We start from the raw sequence: 17,005 nt of genomic DNA, 5'->3' as shown, positions 1-17,005 counted from the left end.
CACGGATGTGTACGCAAGGACATTCCGAGGATATTAATATAGTTGCATGATTTCTTGCAGTCATCGTGATTCCCGCTTTCAAGACTAGCATGCCTAGCGGCCGCCTGAGTGGGGCTGCTACTGAGCGTGTAGACGAGAAGTTTTACCATGTGGAGAATTTACAAGACCTACACGAGAGCATGCTGCACCGTGGGCTCAAGGCCTGCCAAATGTCCATGATAGCAGTTATTTGCCCGCTTTTAAATTACTTACCGTACTAACCGAGACGAGCTAGATGGGACTATGGCGCTGGTTTGATGATAGGCTCCAGAACTTCGTTTGGTTTAGGTAGTCTCCTCGGACATCGTCTCAGTTTCCTGTTCTTTGTTTTCTCACTCTTGCGGCCCTTGGAAAGATGCCTACGTATCCCACACGCAAGAGGGGTGTGCGACGCGTTTTGTGGACCCAACCATTGGATTTCGCACTAGGCTGGATATACCTTATCGAGTACCCCATTACTCGTGCGAGTAACATCAATGTGATATGATATTGTGCTCATCGAGGTCTGGACAGGACGACGCTACCCAACAAGTTGACCTGAATCACACTCTAGTGGAGTTGTAGTATTACCCAGTGAGTTGAGCCAACATTTCTAGTTGTTATTGTGAACTTGCTTGGTATACAAATTTTTTTGAGGTGAATTGGTGTTTTGAATCAGCGATCGTATCCCTCAGGACGTTCCTCTTGGCAACTCTCTTGGCATTATCGTCGATCTCGGAGGAAACCCAAAACATGATCGTGTTAGATTCCGGCAACCAAATGGACCCCACGATCATGGTGGGCAGCTACATTGTCACCAAATGTACGGTGAGCAAATGAGTAATTCGCGGTTTTTTTTGGATTCTGCCAGTGGAGCACGTTAACCACCCACTGCGGCGTTTGCAGTGAACTGGCTGCGCTTACGGCTTGAGGGGAAATGATTCCCAGAGCTATCCAGTCGATATAAATTTGTTCGTATCTTTGTGTTCTATATCGGAGGTGTGTTCTGCGATTATTCTTATCGTGCGGGGCCCCAGCACTGTAAGCAAGCCTGGTAAGTACTTCCAATCTATTCCACTCTCTAGCAACCATTGGTCATCAAAAGCTCCCATGCAGGGGCACCATTCGTGTTGATTATAGGGTCATCGCGGCTCTCCTGATCCATAGTACATACTCTCGTTCCGTTCAGGCGCAACCCCTGGTCGGAATCGACGGACTCGACCATGTCACCAATGCGACAATTCTCTTCTTCATCATCAGTACTAGTGCTGCTAATAATTATAGCGCATCCCGAACACTAGACGGTCTCGCGATGGCGTCGCATATATTCACGAAAGTTGAACAAGAGTTCCGTGTGTCGCTGTATCGATATTCACCTGCTTGTCGTTCCTGAACACGAGCACTTCAAGCGCCACGGATTCTATCTAGCCAGTGACTTCATACCCCAATCATGCGATAGCCTGTCGTATAAATATAAACTTGGGGACCGGGACCGGATTGGCCAAGGGTCGGCAACCGCTGCAGGGTGTATTCCGTTTACATAATGGAGCTAACGTAATCATGATAACAGGGTTCAATAACTTTTCCTGCTCTTTACGCCTGGACTGTTCATCACATATTCACATTCAGAGCCCGGTCGTACCTCCCAGTACCCTTGTTTCCTATATTCCGGCTCGGATGTAGACTTTCTTACCGGATCTGTATTACGTCCAAGGAGAGTTCGACGCAGAAGAAGAACGATCTATATCGAGTGAGATGTCGAGATGGCACAGACTTGCGGATGTGCTGTGAGTACAGCCTTATTCGTTCATGTTTCAGAGCGACCGGTGTCGGTAACAACCAACACTCACCAAGCTGCGTTTAGTATAATCCCACATTTATGTAAATCTGCCCAGCGGCTATACAAATTTCAGGGTGGCTCTCGCATGACGACAAGATAACGACTATTCAATACGAGCTGGACAACAGTTTTTTTTTTATGAAGATTCAACGCGCGGAGTTCTGTCATCAACGTTATCTCGAACAGCGTCACGGCGCTTGTTCTCATTCAGATGTCATATCCGCTGTCATCTCATCATGATGCGTTCCGTTCGAGCAGGAACCAGGTTCGAAAAAACGCGTGCGGTTGATGGGGAGATAACCATATTTGCAGAACTGACTCATGTGGCGGATGCATGTGAGTCAGTTGATAAACGTGTGCCGCATCTGGGTTTGAGCATCTACGTTACCGCAGCCCCGCCCTATCTACGGGATGCGTGTTTTGGTAGGAGAAGCGCTAGCTAATATTAATTCCTGTTCAAAACGTTGCACGGCCGTGGGTTGATCGGTTGAACATGATTTTTCCAACTTCTGTGAGGTGCCGTACAGCTTGGTTATCGACTCGGATCATGTCCCCAAAGCTCTGTGGCCCTTCACATGAATCTACCAATGGTGATGCGCAGGCTCACAGGTACTGCCAGTCTCGAAAAGATCCATTTGGTAATATTGACTAGCGCGCTGCGCACTCTATAAATTTGCATTAGCATCTCCTTTCTCTACTGCCTGTCGTTCCGAGGCGTTATTGCTTTCGCACAAGCGTCAGCCAACGGTTACATTGTTGGTTGGCGGCCAAAAAAAATGGTTTCGTGAGTAATTACGGAGTGCGGGGAATATGCCACGCCGTAGGAAATGAATATACGTTTTGGTGCCTGGTATACCAAACGAGGTGGTGTTGTTTAAGTATTGTTGGATCCCCCTGAATGACCGATTTCCCAAGTTCCAAATTGAAGTAAGAGAATCGATTAAATTGTAGTAGTAACAGTAGTAGTAGTACATGTACAAAGTGGGTAAGGGTGGTTCGTTGTGGGGAATTTTACAGATGCGATTATACAAATAACGAGATCGATAGCGAAAACAAAGATCCCAACAAGCCACGGTGGAAAAAAATATCAGTGGGGAGCCGAGAATGGGAGGTCGAACAAAGCAAAGCTGATGCGATGAGAAAGGGCATTCAAGTCCTGATGCGGGTGTTTGAATTAGGCAGGGACACATCCGGTCCTGTGAAAGTTTCTGGTTGAGAGGCATGCAGATTAAGAAGGACAGTTGTATTGTCATTTGTATTTAGGACGTCGCGTATTGACTTTTCTGCAAGGGAGCACATCTAGACCAAATGGGTCAGCTTAGGAATCAATGACGAATAGTACTCCACTGACTCGGCTGTATCCACCTCTTTGGAGGGTTTGCCGTGAGACTGATATGGCATTGTGTATGCTATCATATGCGTAACGTCGCCTGAGAAGCAAGCGAATAAGAGAGGGTGGAGTTTGGAGATGAAAGAGTACGTACAAGACACCTTCGAGTTCACGACGAGAGCGAGGTACGATGAATAGGTCAGAACCTGATAGGTAACGCGTGAATGCTTGGTAGGAAGCGCAGCCTGCTACGAGGGTCTCGTTGAATGAGGGATGGTCTTGGTCCCAGGTGAACCAATTTTCACTGGCATGCCACAGAGATCAGGTCATGCTGGAATCGAAAAAGGAAGTGAACATACGTTAAATGGGTGTGAGCCAATGCCTCTGAAGTGTTGGGTGCAAAGAAGCGATCCATGTTGTGAGGGTATAGTGAAGTGGGGTAGTACAGATGGACTTGGTACAAATGAACAAGTTATGAGAAAGGCTCTGGGGTTTATATAACAGTTGGCTCTTGGCGGTTACTAATATATAGTGGATGTGGCTGAGCGAATGCGGTTCAACTAGTATTATGTCCTGGCGTTTTCCGGGAAGAACAGGTTTTTATGAAAATCATTGATTTCCATTTTGAGATAATGACAAGCCTTCGCACGTTTGAAAAAAAGGACGCCTTTGAAAAATGACTCAGCCCGCGGCTAACACGTAGCTATTCTAACAATTCAAGGACCTCCGCTCCACGCGTGGTCTTTGTCACGGATCATATCACAAACTCGGCCATTGGGCCAATTATCGTGCCACATCACTCACCCACCCTTGGCGGTTCTAGCTTCCACTTGGAACCTTCGAGGCGTTCTCTGGTTTTCTATATGAATTTCGATATCCTACCTATCAGAACTCTTGGCTCGATGGCCAGCTCATACTTGGCGTTTTCTCCGTAGCCTTGATCTCACAGAAGAAGTTCCAACACCGTGTAGGCCGCCGCAATCGTGATTGCTGATCAAAGAACCGCGCCTCGCGGCGTCCGAATCAGATAATCCATATGTACTATCCACTTTAAACTGTCAGTGTAGCTTTGCCGTATCGTGAACCTACGCGCGTACTTGTACGTACTCATGCCACACGTCAAGGTATTAACATATCCTGGACAGTACATAATGATGACCCTGGCGATATCCTATACTGCCGGGCCGCTTCGAGGCTGTCACAAAATGGTGGAATCCGATCAATTGTGCAGCTACCTCTCACTGAGCAAAGATCGGAAATAAAGCGCTGATGCCATCACAAGTATGCCATGACGCCCGGTCAACATCAAACGTGCGTTATGGAACACCGTGGAATATTTCGTTGAACCAGTGCTAGTGCGCGCTTGGCGCTAAGGAAATTCGTCATAACTTCTGCGAATCAGATATCTTTCGTTACATTCATGCATCATCTGGACCACCTAGATTTCAATATTTCTCCACGACTGTGGTGTCAGGTCGCCGCTGTCCAACTTTGTCACCGGGAACAAGCGCGAACCCCACAATGGGATGGAACCGGGCTATGACTATCGCCGGACTCTTGCTCTATTTCACCTTGCCAAACTTCTACAAATTTTAGTTAACGTGTATTTGTGGATCTTTGGTCATGGTACGAAAATAGAGTATGTACTTATCGAGCATGCAGCGCTTGTCTGTTATTACCGCCACCAGAAGTCACATGTTCCCGATTTAACTTTAGAAAGGTTGTACGGGCGAGGTTGGCCAAAGTATAATCAAATATTGGAAGCACTCGCTCGTTCAAATACATTCTAAATTTCATGTAAAGTTCCTAGCCAGAATTCGAAGAGAAAAAGGATGAACGATTTGCCATTGACCCTGAGGAACCTGACTCGAAACCCTGTGGTATCTCATCAGTATTATTTCTAATGCCTGCAGAGATTTCAAGGGTGTCAGCGACAGTGCAACGATCGAGGGCATGCACACGCGCCTCCTTGGCTATAAAACCAACCGGTTCTACAACAGGAGGCTCGTGTGGCCGGTGCAGACGAAAGAAAGGTATTACGTCTTTGTTAACTACCTTTGTAGCCGAGGGGATGTTGAACTCAAAATCTTGACTAGCAGATTCCGGGTTGAATGAATGGATGAGTCTGAGCCAGAAAATAATAGGAAGGGTGAGTGCGTTGTGCTATGGAATTTTTTCAAGTCTGATATACAACGACCCAGCGACTCAATGGGAAATATGGAAGATCTGAATTCAGAGAGGCCATGGTCATTTATCCGGATTGAAGATCCCGAACGGCGTTCTTCAAACTGTATTAGTGCACTCGGTGAACTCTATGTGTCAGGTTTAACGCGCGGTCACCCCTCAGTGTGGATCTATACGCGGGTCAAGGCGAATCAGGATAAGTAGTTGATTCCCCTTTAAACGCCGAGTGCCTAGCCGTACGTGATGCCAGAATACTCTGCGTGCGCCGTGCTTGGGAAGGTCTAGGTAGTACTAGACTCGTGACCAGTCCTAACCTATGAGGCAAGCCGAACCAGTACTACTTACGCGCTTGCGGCTTGCCCGACATCATTGTTGTTCTCCTGGTTCTTGGTCAGCACTGACGCGTTTTCAAGGATCTCGTGTTGACTCGGAAACTTGAAAATGAAATTCGAAGGATCAGAACACTAGCATGCGAATCCTGCGCCGTCAGTTTCGGAGGGATCACGCGAAACTGAGTTCTCGAAATCAAATCTTCAGAGGTGGCGCCGTGCTATTGGGATACTCTCCAACCTACTGCCTCCTGCCTACTTGAACCAATTTCCCACCAGGAGCCAGACAGTGACTCGGCGATTCAGAGTTGCCCCTGAATTTGTATGCATTGGATCAATGATTTGTTGGCCTACTAAACCCAGTTCGCAGTTCGTCGGTTGTGCCATCTGACTAGACTCGTGACCAGTCCGTCTACGTCTATCGACGGCTTGCCTCACAGACGGACTGGTCACGAGCCTACCATCTGACATCTATGGACAGCACATGGGTCCCAAACAAGGAGCCTCGAAACCACCGGAACGCCTATCAACTAATGACCTACAACACCCCTATCGTACTCTCAGCTTACACTGACCCTGCTTAACACGTGCCAGGGCTTGATGCACTTCGTCGAATTGCGTCCCCTACTGTTTTACAACTTCAGGGGAAGAGCATACAGCTATCAAGCCAATGCGAGCTCTCGATATCAATAGTATAACATGATATCGAATCGATTAATATTGTATTTCAAAAGAAGGTACATATGAAATAAGTATCTCTACAGTGCTATTGCGATTGTCGGACTGAGTATTGTTCATTGGCAAGAAACATTTAGAAAGAACTGCCAGCGTGCGTCAACATCGAATCATGGAGCATCGTGGTAAAGGAGCTTACTCTTTGCAGAGAACACTATTACGCGTATCAGGGTTCTCACATATTCCCAATCTTACTCTTCCACGTGTGCGCTTTCTCGAACCCATTACGACCCGTGCGGTCTGGATATCAGTATGGACACTCATTAAGCACCTTATCAAACATTCTAGCAAACTACTCACAGTCCATCAGTGTCCTCTGGATTTCCTCCTGGTTCGTCATCACGAAAGGACCGTATTGGAAAACAGTCTGATCGAGAGGCTCTCCAGCGACCTTTCCCAAAAAGTTTAGGAACAGTTCTCTATGAAGAGAGTGTACTTACCAAGACAAACGAAGTGTCGTCTGTTGCAGCTGTCACTTGCACACCAGTCTCACCGTCCACATTAGAAAGAACGAGAGTATGGAAGGCATCGTTAACAGGACCGCTTTCACCGATGCTAACTGCACCCTTCAAAACTAAGCAGAAAAGTCAACCCTTGATAGATCCAACATATTCGTCCAACATACTATAGATGAATGCTGTCCAACCGGCAGCTGTCAACAGTGTTAATGAATTAATTTCAAGTGTGGTATCAAAGAAGACATACGAATATCTTGGAACATGGTTGCGCCGTTCTTCATCAGCACGTGGAAGTACCAGCACCCGCCAAGCGGTCGCACAGGTGACTCAACGCCATGGCTCTTTCCACTAATAACTTTGATGCTGATGTTGCCATCTTTGCCTTCAGGGTACGCAACTGGAATTCTGAAAAATCAAGCGTAAGCGAAGAAAGAATTCTCAAAGCACATACATACTCTTCAGGGTCCAGTTCTTGATAGGTCGGTTCCTATTTCAAACGTTAGGATAAAGACTAGACCAACGCCCTGCTAGACATACCGTCATCTTGGACTGTGCACGTTCGTCAGTTATATATAATCACGCAGCAACATAGGCATGGATTATGGGACTAACGTTCTTTGGTAGGTCTACCCAAAGCTGCATTCCTCGGGGCTCAGGCACGTTCTTTCCGTGTACGGGCATCTCCGCGTGAATGATCCCCTTTCCCTGCATGACGGAGCAGTTGAGATTGACTGTGCATACAAGATAAGTGCTGTTCACTAACGGCAGTCATCCATTGAACACCGCCGGTCTTGATAGTCCCTGTGAAGTCGTATGTGATGACGTGTGTCAGGATAAATCGAGCGAAACAATCATACCAGAATGTCCGGCGGAATCCTCATGGCGACTTGATCTTGATAAAACATCACATTAGGCCCGCAGTACATGCCATAAGTAATATTTGCTCACCCTTCGAGCATATACGTTACGGTTGCCTGACCGCGATGGGGATGGTCGGGAAATCCCTGTATAAATAATAATTGTATGATTTGTATTGCGCCCACACAGGAAATCAACTTACGGCACCCTCAGAGACATGGAAGTGATCCAGTAACAAGAAAGGTGTCAAATTGCGCAAGCTTGCGCTTCCGATGGACCGTCGTACGAGCGCTCCAGCACCCTATCGATTAGACATATGTAAGCCTATCGGAGATTAGCAGTCATGGAAATGGACACACCTCGGGTGTCTCAACAGCCAACACCTTCTTCACAACATTCCGAGATACCACGTTTAAGGCCATTTTAGGTGACTCGGGCTTGAGAACTGGGATAAGAGAGAGGAAGAATAAGTTGGTGAGGTTAACTATGGTGGGCAAATGGTGGATTCTGAATCTCGGGTAGAAGCCTGAGACGACGTGTGAGGCGAACTTATATACCCGTTGCTCGCTTGCTTGGTAAAGGAGCTCGATCAGCGACAGCGCTCAGCTTATAAACAATTTCATCTTGTTTGGTGGTCTTCACCATTGCGGGGAGAATGTCCTCACCATCCAGGAGGGCTGAATAATGTCTTGCTCTTACTGGGGACAATTTACCCACGCATATCCGTACCTCGCTTGCTATGGTTCAGAGTTCTCACAGGTTCGCAGGCCTCGTCTATCACAGACTATATATGTGTGTCTCCTCCTCACCATGTAGTCACTTTTTAGCATTTTATTCACATCGCACCAAGAAATGGAGGTGATCGCATTCAACATTACTAGGAAGTGGGTCACCTATCATGGAAGTCGTGCACTGATCCTGTGAACGAATCAGCTCCAGAACAGCAATCACACCATTGTGAGGTCGTACCAGAATCTTACTGGCAGATACTTTCAAGAGCTACGAATTGAGTCGGCTACGGGTAAGCAATGATACATAGTGCTGCAATCACTGATCATGTCATGGAGACAAATTATTTTCAACGATATCCGAGGAGATCTTTAAGTCTGCCGATTCCATGCACAGGCTCATTGTTTTATTCTAACGCCCGCTCTATCCGATTCAACCGTAACCGGTGTACAGAGCGGCCTTGTTGGCATCGAGAGGCTCAAATTGATTCTCATTCCCTAGCTTACATATAGGCATTTTTTTCGGGGTTCAAACGTTCATGCTCGAAATTTGATGGCAATTTATGAAGCCGAGACACTTGTGGGACTTCGCTTTCGAGTGATACCTTCCGTAAGTGTCATGTTTTGTATGCGTATGGCTCATCCGCACGTCTTTAGAGACCGGTGGTATCTCGAACTCGCGCCAGATCAGGTCTTAGATACTGCCAAGCTTGCTCCTTGATCGCCGTTTTATCGCTTATGGAAGGTTGAGTTATTCAGGAAGGCTTGGCCTTTTATCCGTCTTTCGGTTGAATCGTGCCGTGGCAGAGTCGCGTTGTAAATTCATATTTGTCAAATGGCTTATAACAATGGTTAGGTTCGAGCTGTATTCATGGTCTTCTAGAACTTTCGTGGAGCCTTGGAGCATGCAGTTGTCACTCCAAGATCGCGAAGCAGAACCACTGAACTACGGTGATGGCCGGTCAGACGAGCTTCGTGTCACGACTCACGATGTCCTCAAATTTCAAAGTTTGGAGCATACAGCCGGAGTCGCCGATTGTTTGTCGCCTGCTTGCTATGATGATATGTCACGCATATCATTTGGATTCGTGCAGTACATTCTCAAGAATACTTCGGGAAGCAGTGTGTATTTGAGATATAAATCAGCTGCTGATATCTCCAAGGCCTGGGGGCAGCTGCATTGAAATTATGATATAAAGGCGGTGATTAGGTCGATTGTCTTAATACCAAAATAATTATTGTACTAGGTTTGTTCTATTCAGCACCAAGCGAGAGCTTGAGACAAGGCAGCGGACATCCGAGTCACGTGGCGAAACACAAGTCACTTCATCGTTGGACTACTCATTCAAATTTCAAGCTCCAAGACTCTCCAAGAGCGGTCACCTAAGCATTTTGCCAGCGAGGGTCTACAATGCTGGGTATTTGTCTCCATACGAATGTCCTCGCTGATTTCTGAACGAATCTCAGTTGTCGGTCTCACCGGGGGTATCGCAACTGGCAAATCAACCGTGTCCACCCTCTTCAAGTCCCGGGAGATACCCGTCATCGACGCAGACGTCCTCGCACGAGAGGTGGTGCAACCAGGAACAAAAGGGCTCACTGAAATCGTCGCATCCTTTGGCTCTGAAGTGCTGTTCCCAGATGGTACCCTCGACAGAAAGAAACTCGGTGCTATTATCTTCAATAACGAAGTGAAGCGGAAGAAATTGAATTCTATCATCCATCCTGCTGTTTCGCGTGCCATTCTTTGGAATGTGTTTTGGTGCTGGTTGAGAGGAGAGAAGTTATGCATTGTGGATGTCCCCCTTCTGATAGAAGGAGGGCTGTGGAAATGGATGGGGAAAGTCGTCGTGGTGTATTGGTATGTTTCTTTCTGATACCTTTGGTTCTCATCCACAGCTACGACCCATCGTAGTTCAGCAGACATTCAGTTGCAGAGGCTCATGGCGCGCGATAGTTCATCCCGCGAGGATGCTTCAGCACGCCTTAATTCACAGCTTCCTATAGCGCAGAAAGTAGAGTATGCCGATATCGTCATTGATAATTCTGGCACTGTACATGATCTGGAACAACAAGTTCGTCTGTGTCTTGTGAAGCTAGAACGGACAGCTGGGTGGTCGTGGAGACTCAGTTGGCTCTTCCCTCCATTCGCTTTAGTTTCCATGCTATGGACGTTGGGATGGAGGTCTGTGAAACGTTCGCGATGACAAACTCGGAAGCCACTCGAGGGAAGTTAGATATCACGATGCATAGACATTCAATGTAGTCCGAAATAGGTGTCACAAAACATTGATAGTGTATGTGTATTGTACAACGCTGTCCTGTCTCATGCAGGAAGCCCAAGCAATCCACGCTTGTCACAAATCTCATTCCTGAGCATGACAATTCGGCTATCAAGCCTCGATGATAGGTCCGTCTGCTTTGTGGACATTGTATATGCTTGGTCTAGTTTCTCGCTAGCGCTCGCGAGCACGCCTTCCCACATCGTCATGGCTTCCTCTGGCTTCATGTCTGCAGCCTTCGATTCTGCTTCCTTCAAATCGAGCACGGCGAGCTCGAAGGCGGAAACGCCCCCAACCCATGAACTGATCTCGACATCAGGGGCTCTTTGTAGCGCATCGAGGAGGAATGCGCGCGCAGCCACATACTCGGCGAGAGTACGGTGGACGATGCCGAGAAGGAGCGAGCGTATTGCAAGCTCGTCAACAGTATCGAGGTCGTCTTTTTCGGTCTTTGGAACATGTGTCGCTAGATACTTGCTCTCGATATCAGTGATAGTTGGGGTCAGGGAAGACCACTCCTGGATATGCGCTATGGCAATGGAGTTCTCTATACGTGCGTGGGTATTCCAGACTATGCAAGATCAAGTCAATGTTTGTTGCTGAAGTTATTGATTTGAATACGCACAGATAGCAATCTCTGTTGCAAAAATAGTAAGAAAACATACAAGAAATATGCCATGAAACGAACCTTCTGCGGGACTGATTTTGATAGCCTCTACAAATCGATTCTCATCTCCCCCAAGACGAGCCTGCTTTCTCTTGTAGAAAGCCACTATTCCAATGTGAGGTTCATTAAATGTCAAAGGATTGGTTTCAGAGGACAACGAACGCTTTTTCTTGATGAAAATTTCTGTAGGCATATCTCTACCTGACAGCTTCCGTTTGTCGAGCTGGTCGGGAATTTTGTCCAAAAGCTTCTGGGCTCTATTGTAATTTTTCAATGAGAAGTAGCAGCCTAGTAAGGCAGTGGTAAACAGTATGCTTAGAATGATGTGATATTGGCGCACCAGCTGCAATGAAGTAGTATGTTGCGTGACTCCTGGTTAATTAATAGGTTAGTTTTCGAAGCTACGCGAAGAAGACAAAAATAGAAACCAGCTATTGAGTTTAGTAATGCCAAGGAACTGCTTTGCCGTTTCTTCGTAACGACGATGCGAAAGAAGTGTCCAGGCCAACTCAAATGTGAGCTGAAGACAGGGAAAAACGTGGGTCAGAAACTGGACGATCACAGTCACAATCATCATGCATACTAATGTGTCAGCCTGGGGGAAAGACTTTTTCCTCTCAGGCTTCAAACCATCTCTCAAGGTCTCAATCGCGCCTTCGGTATCATATGTCATGCGCTGTATCTTTGCCTAACAGGGAATGAGAACGAGAGTATTTACGTTGAGTAAAACAAACCTTATTCAGGATCCACAAGGAACCATCAGGGTATCGGCCATCTACTCTGATTTGGGACGCCTTAATTGAATGAACTGAGGGAGAGAAATACTGACCTTTGAACTATGGCCTTGTACTGTTTGATAATGTGCGCCTCATCTGCCTGATATCCAGAAAGGAGAAGAACGACTCCGTGGTAGGTCATTAGAACCAACCTTAAATTTGATCAATACAATGGGCATTAATGACTACGGAGGGGACGTACCCAGCAAACACGGAATGAATATCATTCCTTGCGGCAGAAACTGCAAGAGCCTGTAGAGCTAGTTTGCGATCGTGATTGAAGCCAAGAAAACCGACCACATTTCTGAAGCGCAGTCAAGGGGATGTTGCTCGCACGCTTAGCAACACACCTAATCTTTGCAGGTAAGAGAGAAAGCACCAGGTTAAACAACCCATATCCTAATAGCCTTGGATTCAATATAATAACACAAAGGTGTGAAAAAAGGTACCGAACGCAGTTCCGGACAATACGAGTTCCTCGACGGGCCCGCTTGGCGGATTTGTGATCGTCCCTGGGGCAGCAATTGAAGTCGATGGAGTGAACCACCTGCTGAAGAAGCCTGACTTAGGCGTAGTAGTTGGCTTAGATTGTATCACTGAAGAACGCAAACTTCCATCAGAGCCTCTACGCGATGGTAGAGGAGTTGTCGCCGGAGTTGCGTAGGACTGGAGACCATTCGGGTAAACAGTCTTGAAGAGTCTGGTGATGGTCCATGAACATGTATAGTGCATGAATGGCTTATGATAACGCACTTATTGAATTTAGAATGGGCACTATCCTGACATCAGTCATACATGGCACATCTCGATTCCAACACTCGCCTGTTAAGTTCATACCTGTGAAAATATTGACTGCAAGCAAACACAGATATGAAACAAGACTCACAAACATTGCAAGTAGCCCCGGTATGACTCGCTATAACCGAACATAAGAAGCGAGCATACGTCGATAGGGTCAAACATACCCCAGTGCATGAGTTAAGCCAAGCAGAACAACGGCATCGGCATGCATGACCTCCCACTCCATTCCAGCGTCGAATCGATGTATTGAAGGTAATGACTTTGCCGCCCGTGCTTGTTTCTTGGCGCCTGCTTCCGAAGCCGTAAGGCAACGAGTAGCTTCGTCCATTAGACCCGTCTGTAAAAATCAGTCGTATCTAGAAATGGTATACCAAGTGATCAACCAACCTCCATACCAAGGGCTGCCTGCAGAAATGCGACGACGCCAAGTCCTAATAAGTGAAAAGGAGAGTCCTCATGTTCAAACACCTTCTGGGCTGCGTCGATATCATTTGCAAAGAGGTGATCAAATCCTTGCGACGCCGCGCGTAATAAATCCTCGGCTGACGGGGTAGACGTCATGAAAAATGAATGATGTGGTTTGAACCCAAGGACGTGACAGCTATGTCAATGAAGTGCGGCACTGCATCGGCGGCAGGTCCGGCGAGGGCATCTGACAGTCGGAAGCCGGGTTCGTGTGGAAGACCATTACTCACCAGTGGCCGCACTGACAGTACTCAACAGCATTAACAACTTGAGTTAAACAGTAGGTTTTGATTCAATATCAACCACCAGCCGCTCATACTGCATCGACGCAGTCTAAACGGATGACAGTGCGAACTATCACCACCACCACCCTCAAGACATTGAAAAACTCAGTCATCGGCAACCCTGCCGCCAAACTAGCCCTTGCTCAGGATTCAGCGCTCATTCATTTGTACGTGACACCACCCTATGCATCATGCATAGCTTATGGTCATTGGGCTAGGCTTGTCAACTGCGTCAAGCACTCTCCAACGTCTTGTGCTGATACCCAAGGGTCTCATCACGATATTCGTATCGAATCCGCCCATGTGATCGCATCTATTTCCTATGGTATGTGCCCATATGATAGTTTCTTGTTCACGGACCAACTGTTCATTCTAGGTTCAGAGGTCGCTTTAACTAGCTTGATCCGCGCGAATGCTCTTCATGCGTTCCTCTTTGCGCTGTCAAATATGAAACCCCACGATCCTGTGCAACTAAAATCCGCATTAGCGCGTGGTTTACGAGTGTTGTCCACCGCCATTGCTGAAGTCGTTGGTCCATCTCAACTTGGTCTTCGAACATGGAACCCCGATTTGCGGAGTGAAGCCAAGGTCGCACTGAGTTATCTTTTCGAGGTGACTCTAATTCCTTCAGTCAATGCGTAGTCTTGTTAACAGGACTCAAGTTTGATTGCCTCAATATATTTCTCCCGCTCCTGGCCGATCCTTCGTCACAAACAAACATCGCTATTGCTCAGCTTATCAGTACAACTGTCCGTTCAGAAGCTCATCGGAACGCCGTCGTAGAATGGCTACCTCCTGCTGAGCGCTCCAAAGAGATTAAGGCCAGACGCGGTTGGGAAAAAATGGAAATGGTAAATTCCAGTTCACCAGCCAAACAAGGTGGATGGGTGGTCCGGCTTCTGGTCAATTTCCTTCAAAAGAAGGACACAAAGGTCGTTCCATCATTTATCAGACGCAAGTGAATCTGATACCTCACAGTTACAAGAAGCTGCGCTTGGCGCAATATCATCCTTAGCAACGGAAAATACTGTAGTTGCAACCACGCTCACAAGGGCCTGGCCTGATACAGGTAAGCGCGATTATCAGCATTTGATCAGGACCAAATGTGATGTTCCGGCATGAGTCGACACCCCCTTGAACATAGTTTTAAATTTGACGAAAAGTAGATCGACTGATGTACAGCTCACTGCATCTCTGTGGTATGTGCTTAGTTTGATCAGGCCCTTGATTCAATGTTGACCACCTTCAGCGCTGCTCACATTCTTCGAGCCAATGCAAGTCACCATCCAGGATCAATAGATTATTCTGCTTCTCTGAACGTTATTCATGTTGTTAACCGCGTGTTCTCTTCGTCGTCTGAAACCCCACAGAACAAGATTAAAACATGCTACACTCTCTGTAGGAGAACATCATTCTTACTTCAAGCAGTGATCTGATTTTGCATTAGATCATTTAGTGAAAGACGATAGAGATTTGTGCCGAGAGGTCTATGAACGCGGAACATTGGAAAAGGTAGTTTTATTGGCGAAGCACATCACTCCACTCGAAAGGACGTCGGAATGGGAAGAAGACGAACCTGAGAGCACTCTTGCCCTCAGAGAAGTAAGTACCATCCTCTCACCAGGATGTGCTCACCTATTTATATATTACAGGCGACGTTAACCGTGATCGCAGCGATCTCGCTCTTTGACAATAACATTCGCCGGGAAGTTGCAGATGATCTCCACATCATCCCAACAATACAAGTCTCATTGTCGCACAAGAACATCGGTATCCGCCACGCAGCATGCACGTGCCTGCGCGCACTTAGTCGCGCAGTTTCCATCATCCGCACGAATATCGTGGACAGCAAAATCGGAATGGAAGTTTTTGCGATATTTAAGAAGGAAGACGAAGATCCAAGAGTAACATATGCAGCTTTGAATACTGTTTGCAACTTGGTGAACGATTTCTCACCGCTGAGGCCGGTGCGTCCGAAATTTCTTCCAAAGACCTGTGTCCGAGTGATTTAATCCTCAGAAACTATTGGACCAAGGGCTCCTTGCGCGATTGATGCAACTACTCGCTTCTGATGACATAAATATGAGGGTTGGTGCTTTGTGGGCAATGAAGAATACCCTTCGAAAAAGCGATCCCAGCATAAGACAGACGGTAATGACACATTTATGCTGGCCCCGGCTCCTCGTGTCCGTTTCAACTTCTGTACTACTGACAACCATCTGAACATTTGTGCCACAGGCTGTGCAACGATTCCAATATCGAAATCCAAGAACAAGCCATGGGTATTCTGCGCAACCTTACAGAAGACGAAGAAGGAGTCGACTACGTATTTGAATCTATTGATAAGGAGACTCTCGCCAATTGTATTACTTCTGGTCTAGAATCCTCCAGCGAGGATGTGACCCATCATGTAATCGTCAACTTGATTCTGCTTGGCAATCTTCACTGACACAGTGGATAAACAGACAGCATGCTTTTTGGCGAACATCGCAAACGGCTCGCGAGAACAACAGGATTTCATCTTCGCGCACACTCACATTATCCATGCTATGCACGACTGCATGACCGATGCCAAGTCCGACACACGTTGTCCCCTGATCTCCTGCATCTTCTCCCTCGTCCAGTCCAACATTCGTCGGAAACACGAGCTCACCGAAGCAGGGATCACCTCGACGCTGCGGCACATGTGTGATTGGACTGCGGGTGTCAGCATAAGCATGAGCCCTGGGGGACGCCACCATCGGATACACGTGGATGACGATAAGGAGGCTGCGAAATTGGCACGGTCGGTCTTGGATCTTTTGGAGCATAGTACTATTGGAGATCTACTATAGTGCATGTGTAATTGACAACGAGGGAGCTTTTGGTATACTATATACTCCAGATGCCTGCTTCTTCTGCTCGTTCGGAATTACATGGTGTGGGTGAGCAATATAAGATCCAACTGCTTGAGAACGTACGATTCTTACGTTATGTAGATGTGCGGACAAACTTGAAGCGTCAAGCCAGTCTTTGCGCGACCTATGATTCGCCCAATCAGCAGGTGCATAGCCGCAGTGTATAGCGCAGTAACCAACAGCATACACGAGAACAATGTCTCAGCTTGAATCAGACTGTCAAAGTTTTATGCCTCATGGTATGGTTCGTGCTAGCGTCAGTGACACCTTGTGGGGTCAAGTGATTATGTTTATAGGGAATACCATTCACGCTGAAGACCAACCTTCGATAGACATACCGTTTGCACAACAAG

The 17,005-nt window shown here is 47.0% G+C and overlaps 5 protein-coding genes across 5 annotated transcripts; 2 read left to right on the top strand and 3 right to left on the bottom strand.

Annotated features, from left to right (window-relative positions):
* Nucleotides 1-3,070: 3,070 nt before the first annotated feature.
* Nucleotides 3,071-3,603, bottom strand: EDB93DRAFT_1059022 (uncharacterized protein; the record flags this gene model as incomplete). Its single annotated transcript, XM_041444793.1, has 4 exons — nt 3,071-3,157; nt 3,210-3,288; nt 3,343-3,492; nt 3,548-3,603. Coding segments are annotated over 4 exons (372 nt in total), but the record flags the coding sequence as incomplete, so codon positions are not given.
* Nucleotides 3,604-6,611: 3,008 nt separating this feature from the next.
* On the bottom strand, nt 6,612-8,174 carry EDB93DRAFT_1103357 (RmlC-like cupin domain-containing protein; the record flags this gene model as incomplete). The annotated part of the gene is made up of 13 exons (XM_041447300.1): nt 6,612-6,676; nt 6,737-6,827; nt 6,877-7,010; nt 7,062-7,088; nt 7,142-7,299; nt 7,350-7,381; nt 7,432-7,443; nt 7,507-7,599; nt 7,658-7,695; nt 7,752-7,786; nt 7,843-7,898; nt 7,955-8,053; nt 8,112-8,174. The coding sequence occupies 13 exons, from the start codon at nt 8,172-8,174 to the stop codon at nt 6,612-6,614; spliced, it is 903 nt and encodes a 300-aa protein (XP_041308394.1).
* A 1,616-nt stretch (nt 8,175-9,790) lies between these two features.
* Nucleotides 9,791-10,773, top strand: EDB93DRAFT_326706 (dephospho-CoA kinase-domain-containing protein). The gene is made up of 2 exons (XM_041456100.1): nt 9,791-10,341; nt 10,396-10,773. Exons 1-2 carry the CDS (start codon nt 9,917-9,919, stop codon nt 10,685-10,687), a joined length of 717 nt encoding a protein of 238 aa, XP_041308393.1. The 5' UTR covers nt 9,791-9,916; the 3' UTR covers nt 10,688-10,773.
* Nucleotides 10,774-10,806: 33 nt separating this feature from the next.
* Nucleotides 10,807-13,567, bottom strand: EDB93DRAFT_1103355 (outer membrane protein Iml2/Tetratricopeptide repeat protein 39; the record flags this gene model as incomplete). The annotated part of the gene is made up of 16 exons (XM_041447299.1): nt 10,807-11,333; nt 11,388-11,399; nt 11,451-11,717; nt 11,770-11,801; nt 11,858-11,949; nt 12,013-12,117; nt 12,164-12,209; nt 12,259-12,357; nt 12,408-12,509; nt 12,556-12,604; nt 12,655-12,905; nt 12,959-12,979; nt 13,043-13,057; nt 13,092-13,121; nt 13,171-13,343; nt 13,394-13,567. The coding sequence occupies 16 exons, from the start codon at nt 13,565-13,567 to the stop codon at nt 10,807-10,809; spliced, it is 1,995 nt and encodes a 664-aa protein (XP_041308392.1).
* A 166-nt stretch (nt 13,568-13,733) lies between these two features.
* Nucleotides 13,734-16,589, top strand: EDB93DRAFT_1225273 (armadillo-type protein; the record flags this gene model as incomplete). The annotated part of the gene is made up of 12 exons (XM_041451206.1): nt 13,734-13,922; nt 13,974-14,080; nt 14,132-14,367; nt 14,418-14,687; nt 14,734-14,824; nt 14,879-14,954; nt 15,005-15,153; nt 15,203-15,357; nt 15,408-15,722; nt 15,775-15,941; nt 15,994-16,165; nt 16,221-16,589. Exons 1-12 carry the CDS (start codon nt 13,813-13,815, stop codon nt 16,587-16,589), a joined length of 2,217 nt encoding a protein of 738 aa, XP_041308391.1. The 5' UTR covers nt 13,734-13,812.
* Nucleotides 16,590-17,005: the final 416 nt, after the last annotated feature.

This window comes from Suillus bovinus (assembly GCF_016758785.1).
Source record: "Suillus bovinus strain UH-Sbo-P2 chromosome Unknown EDB93scaffold_22, whole genome shotgun sequence".
Taxonomy (NCBI): domain Eukaryota; kingdom Fungi; phylum Basidiomycota; class Agaricomycetes; order Boletales; family Suillaceae; genus Suillus; species Suillus bovinus.
Note: the sequence above shows the minus strand (reverse complement) of the source record. Positions and strands in the feature narration are given on the sequence as shown.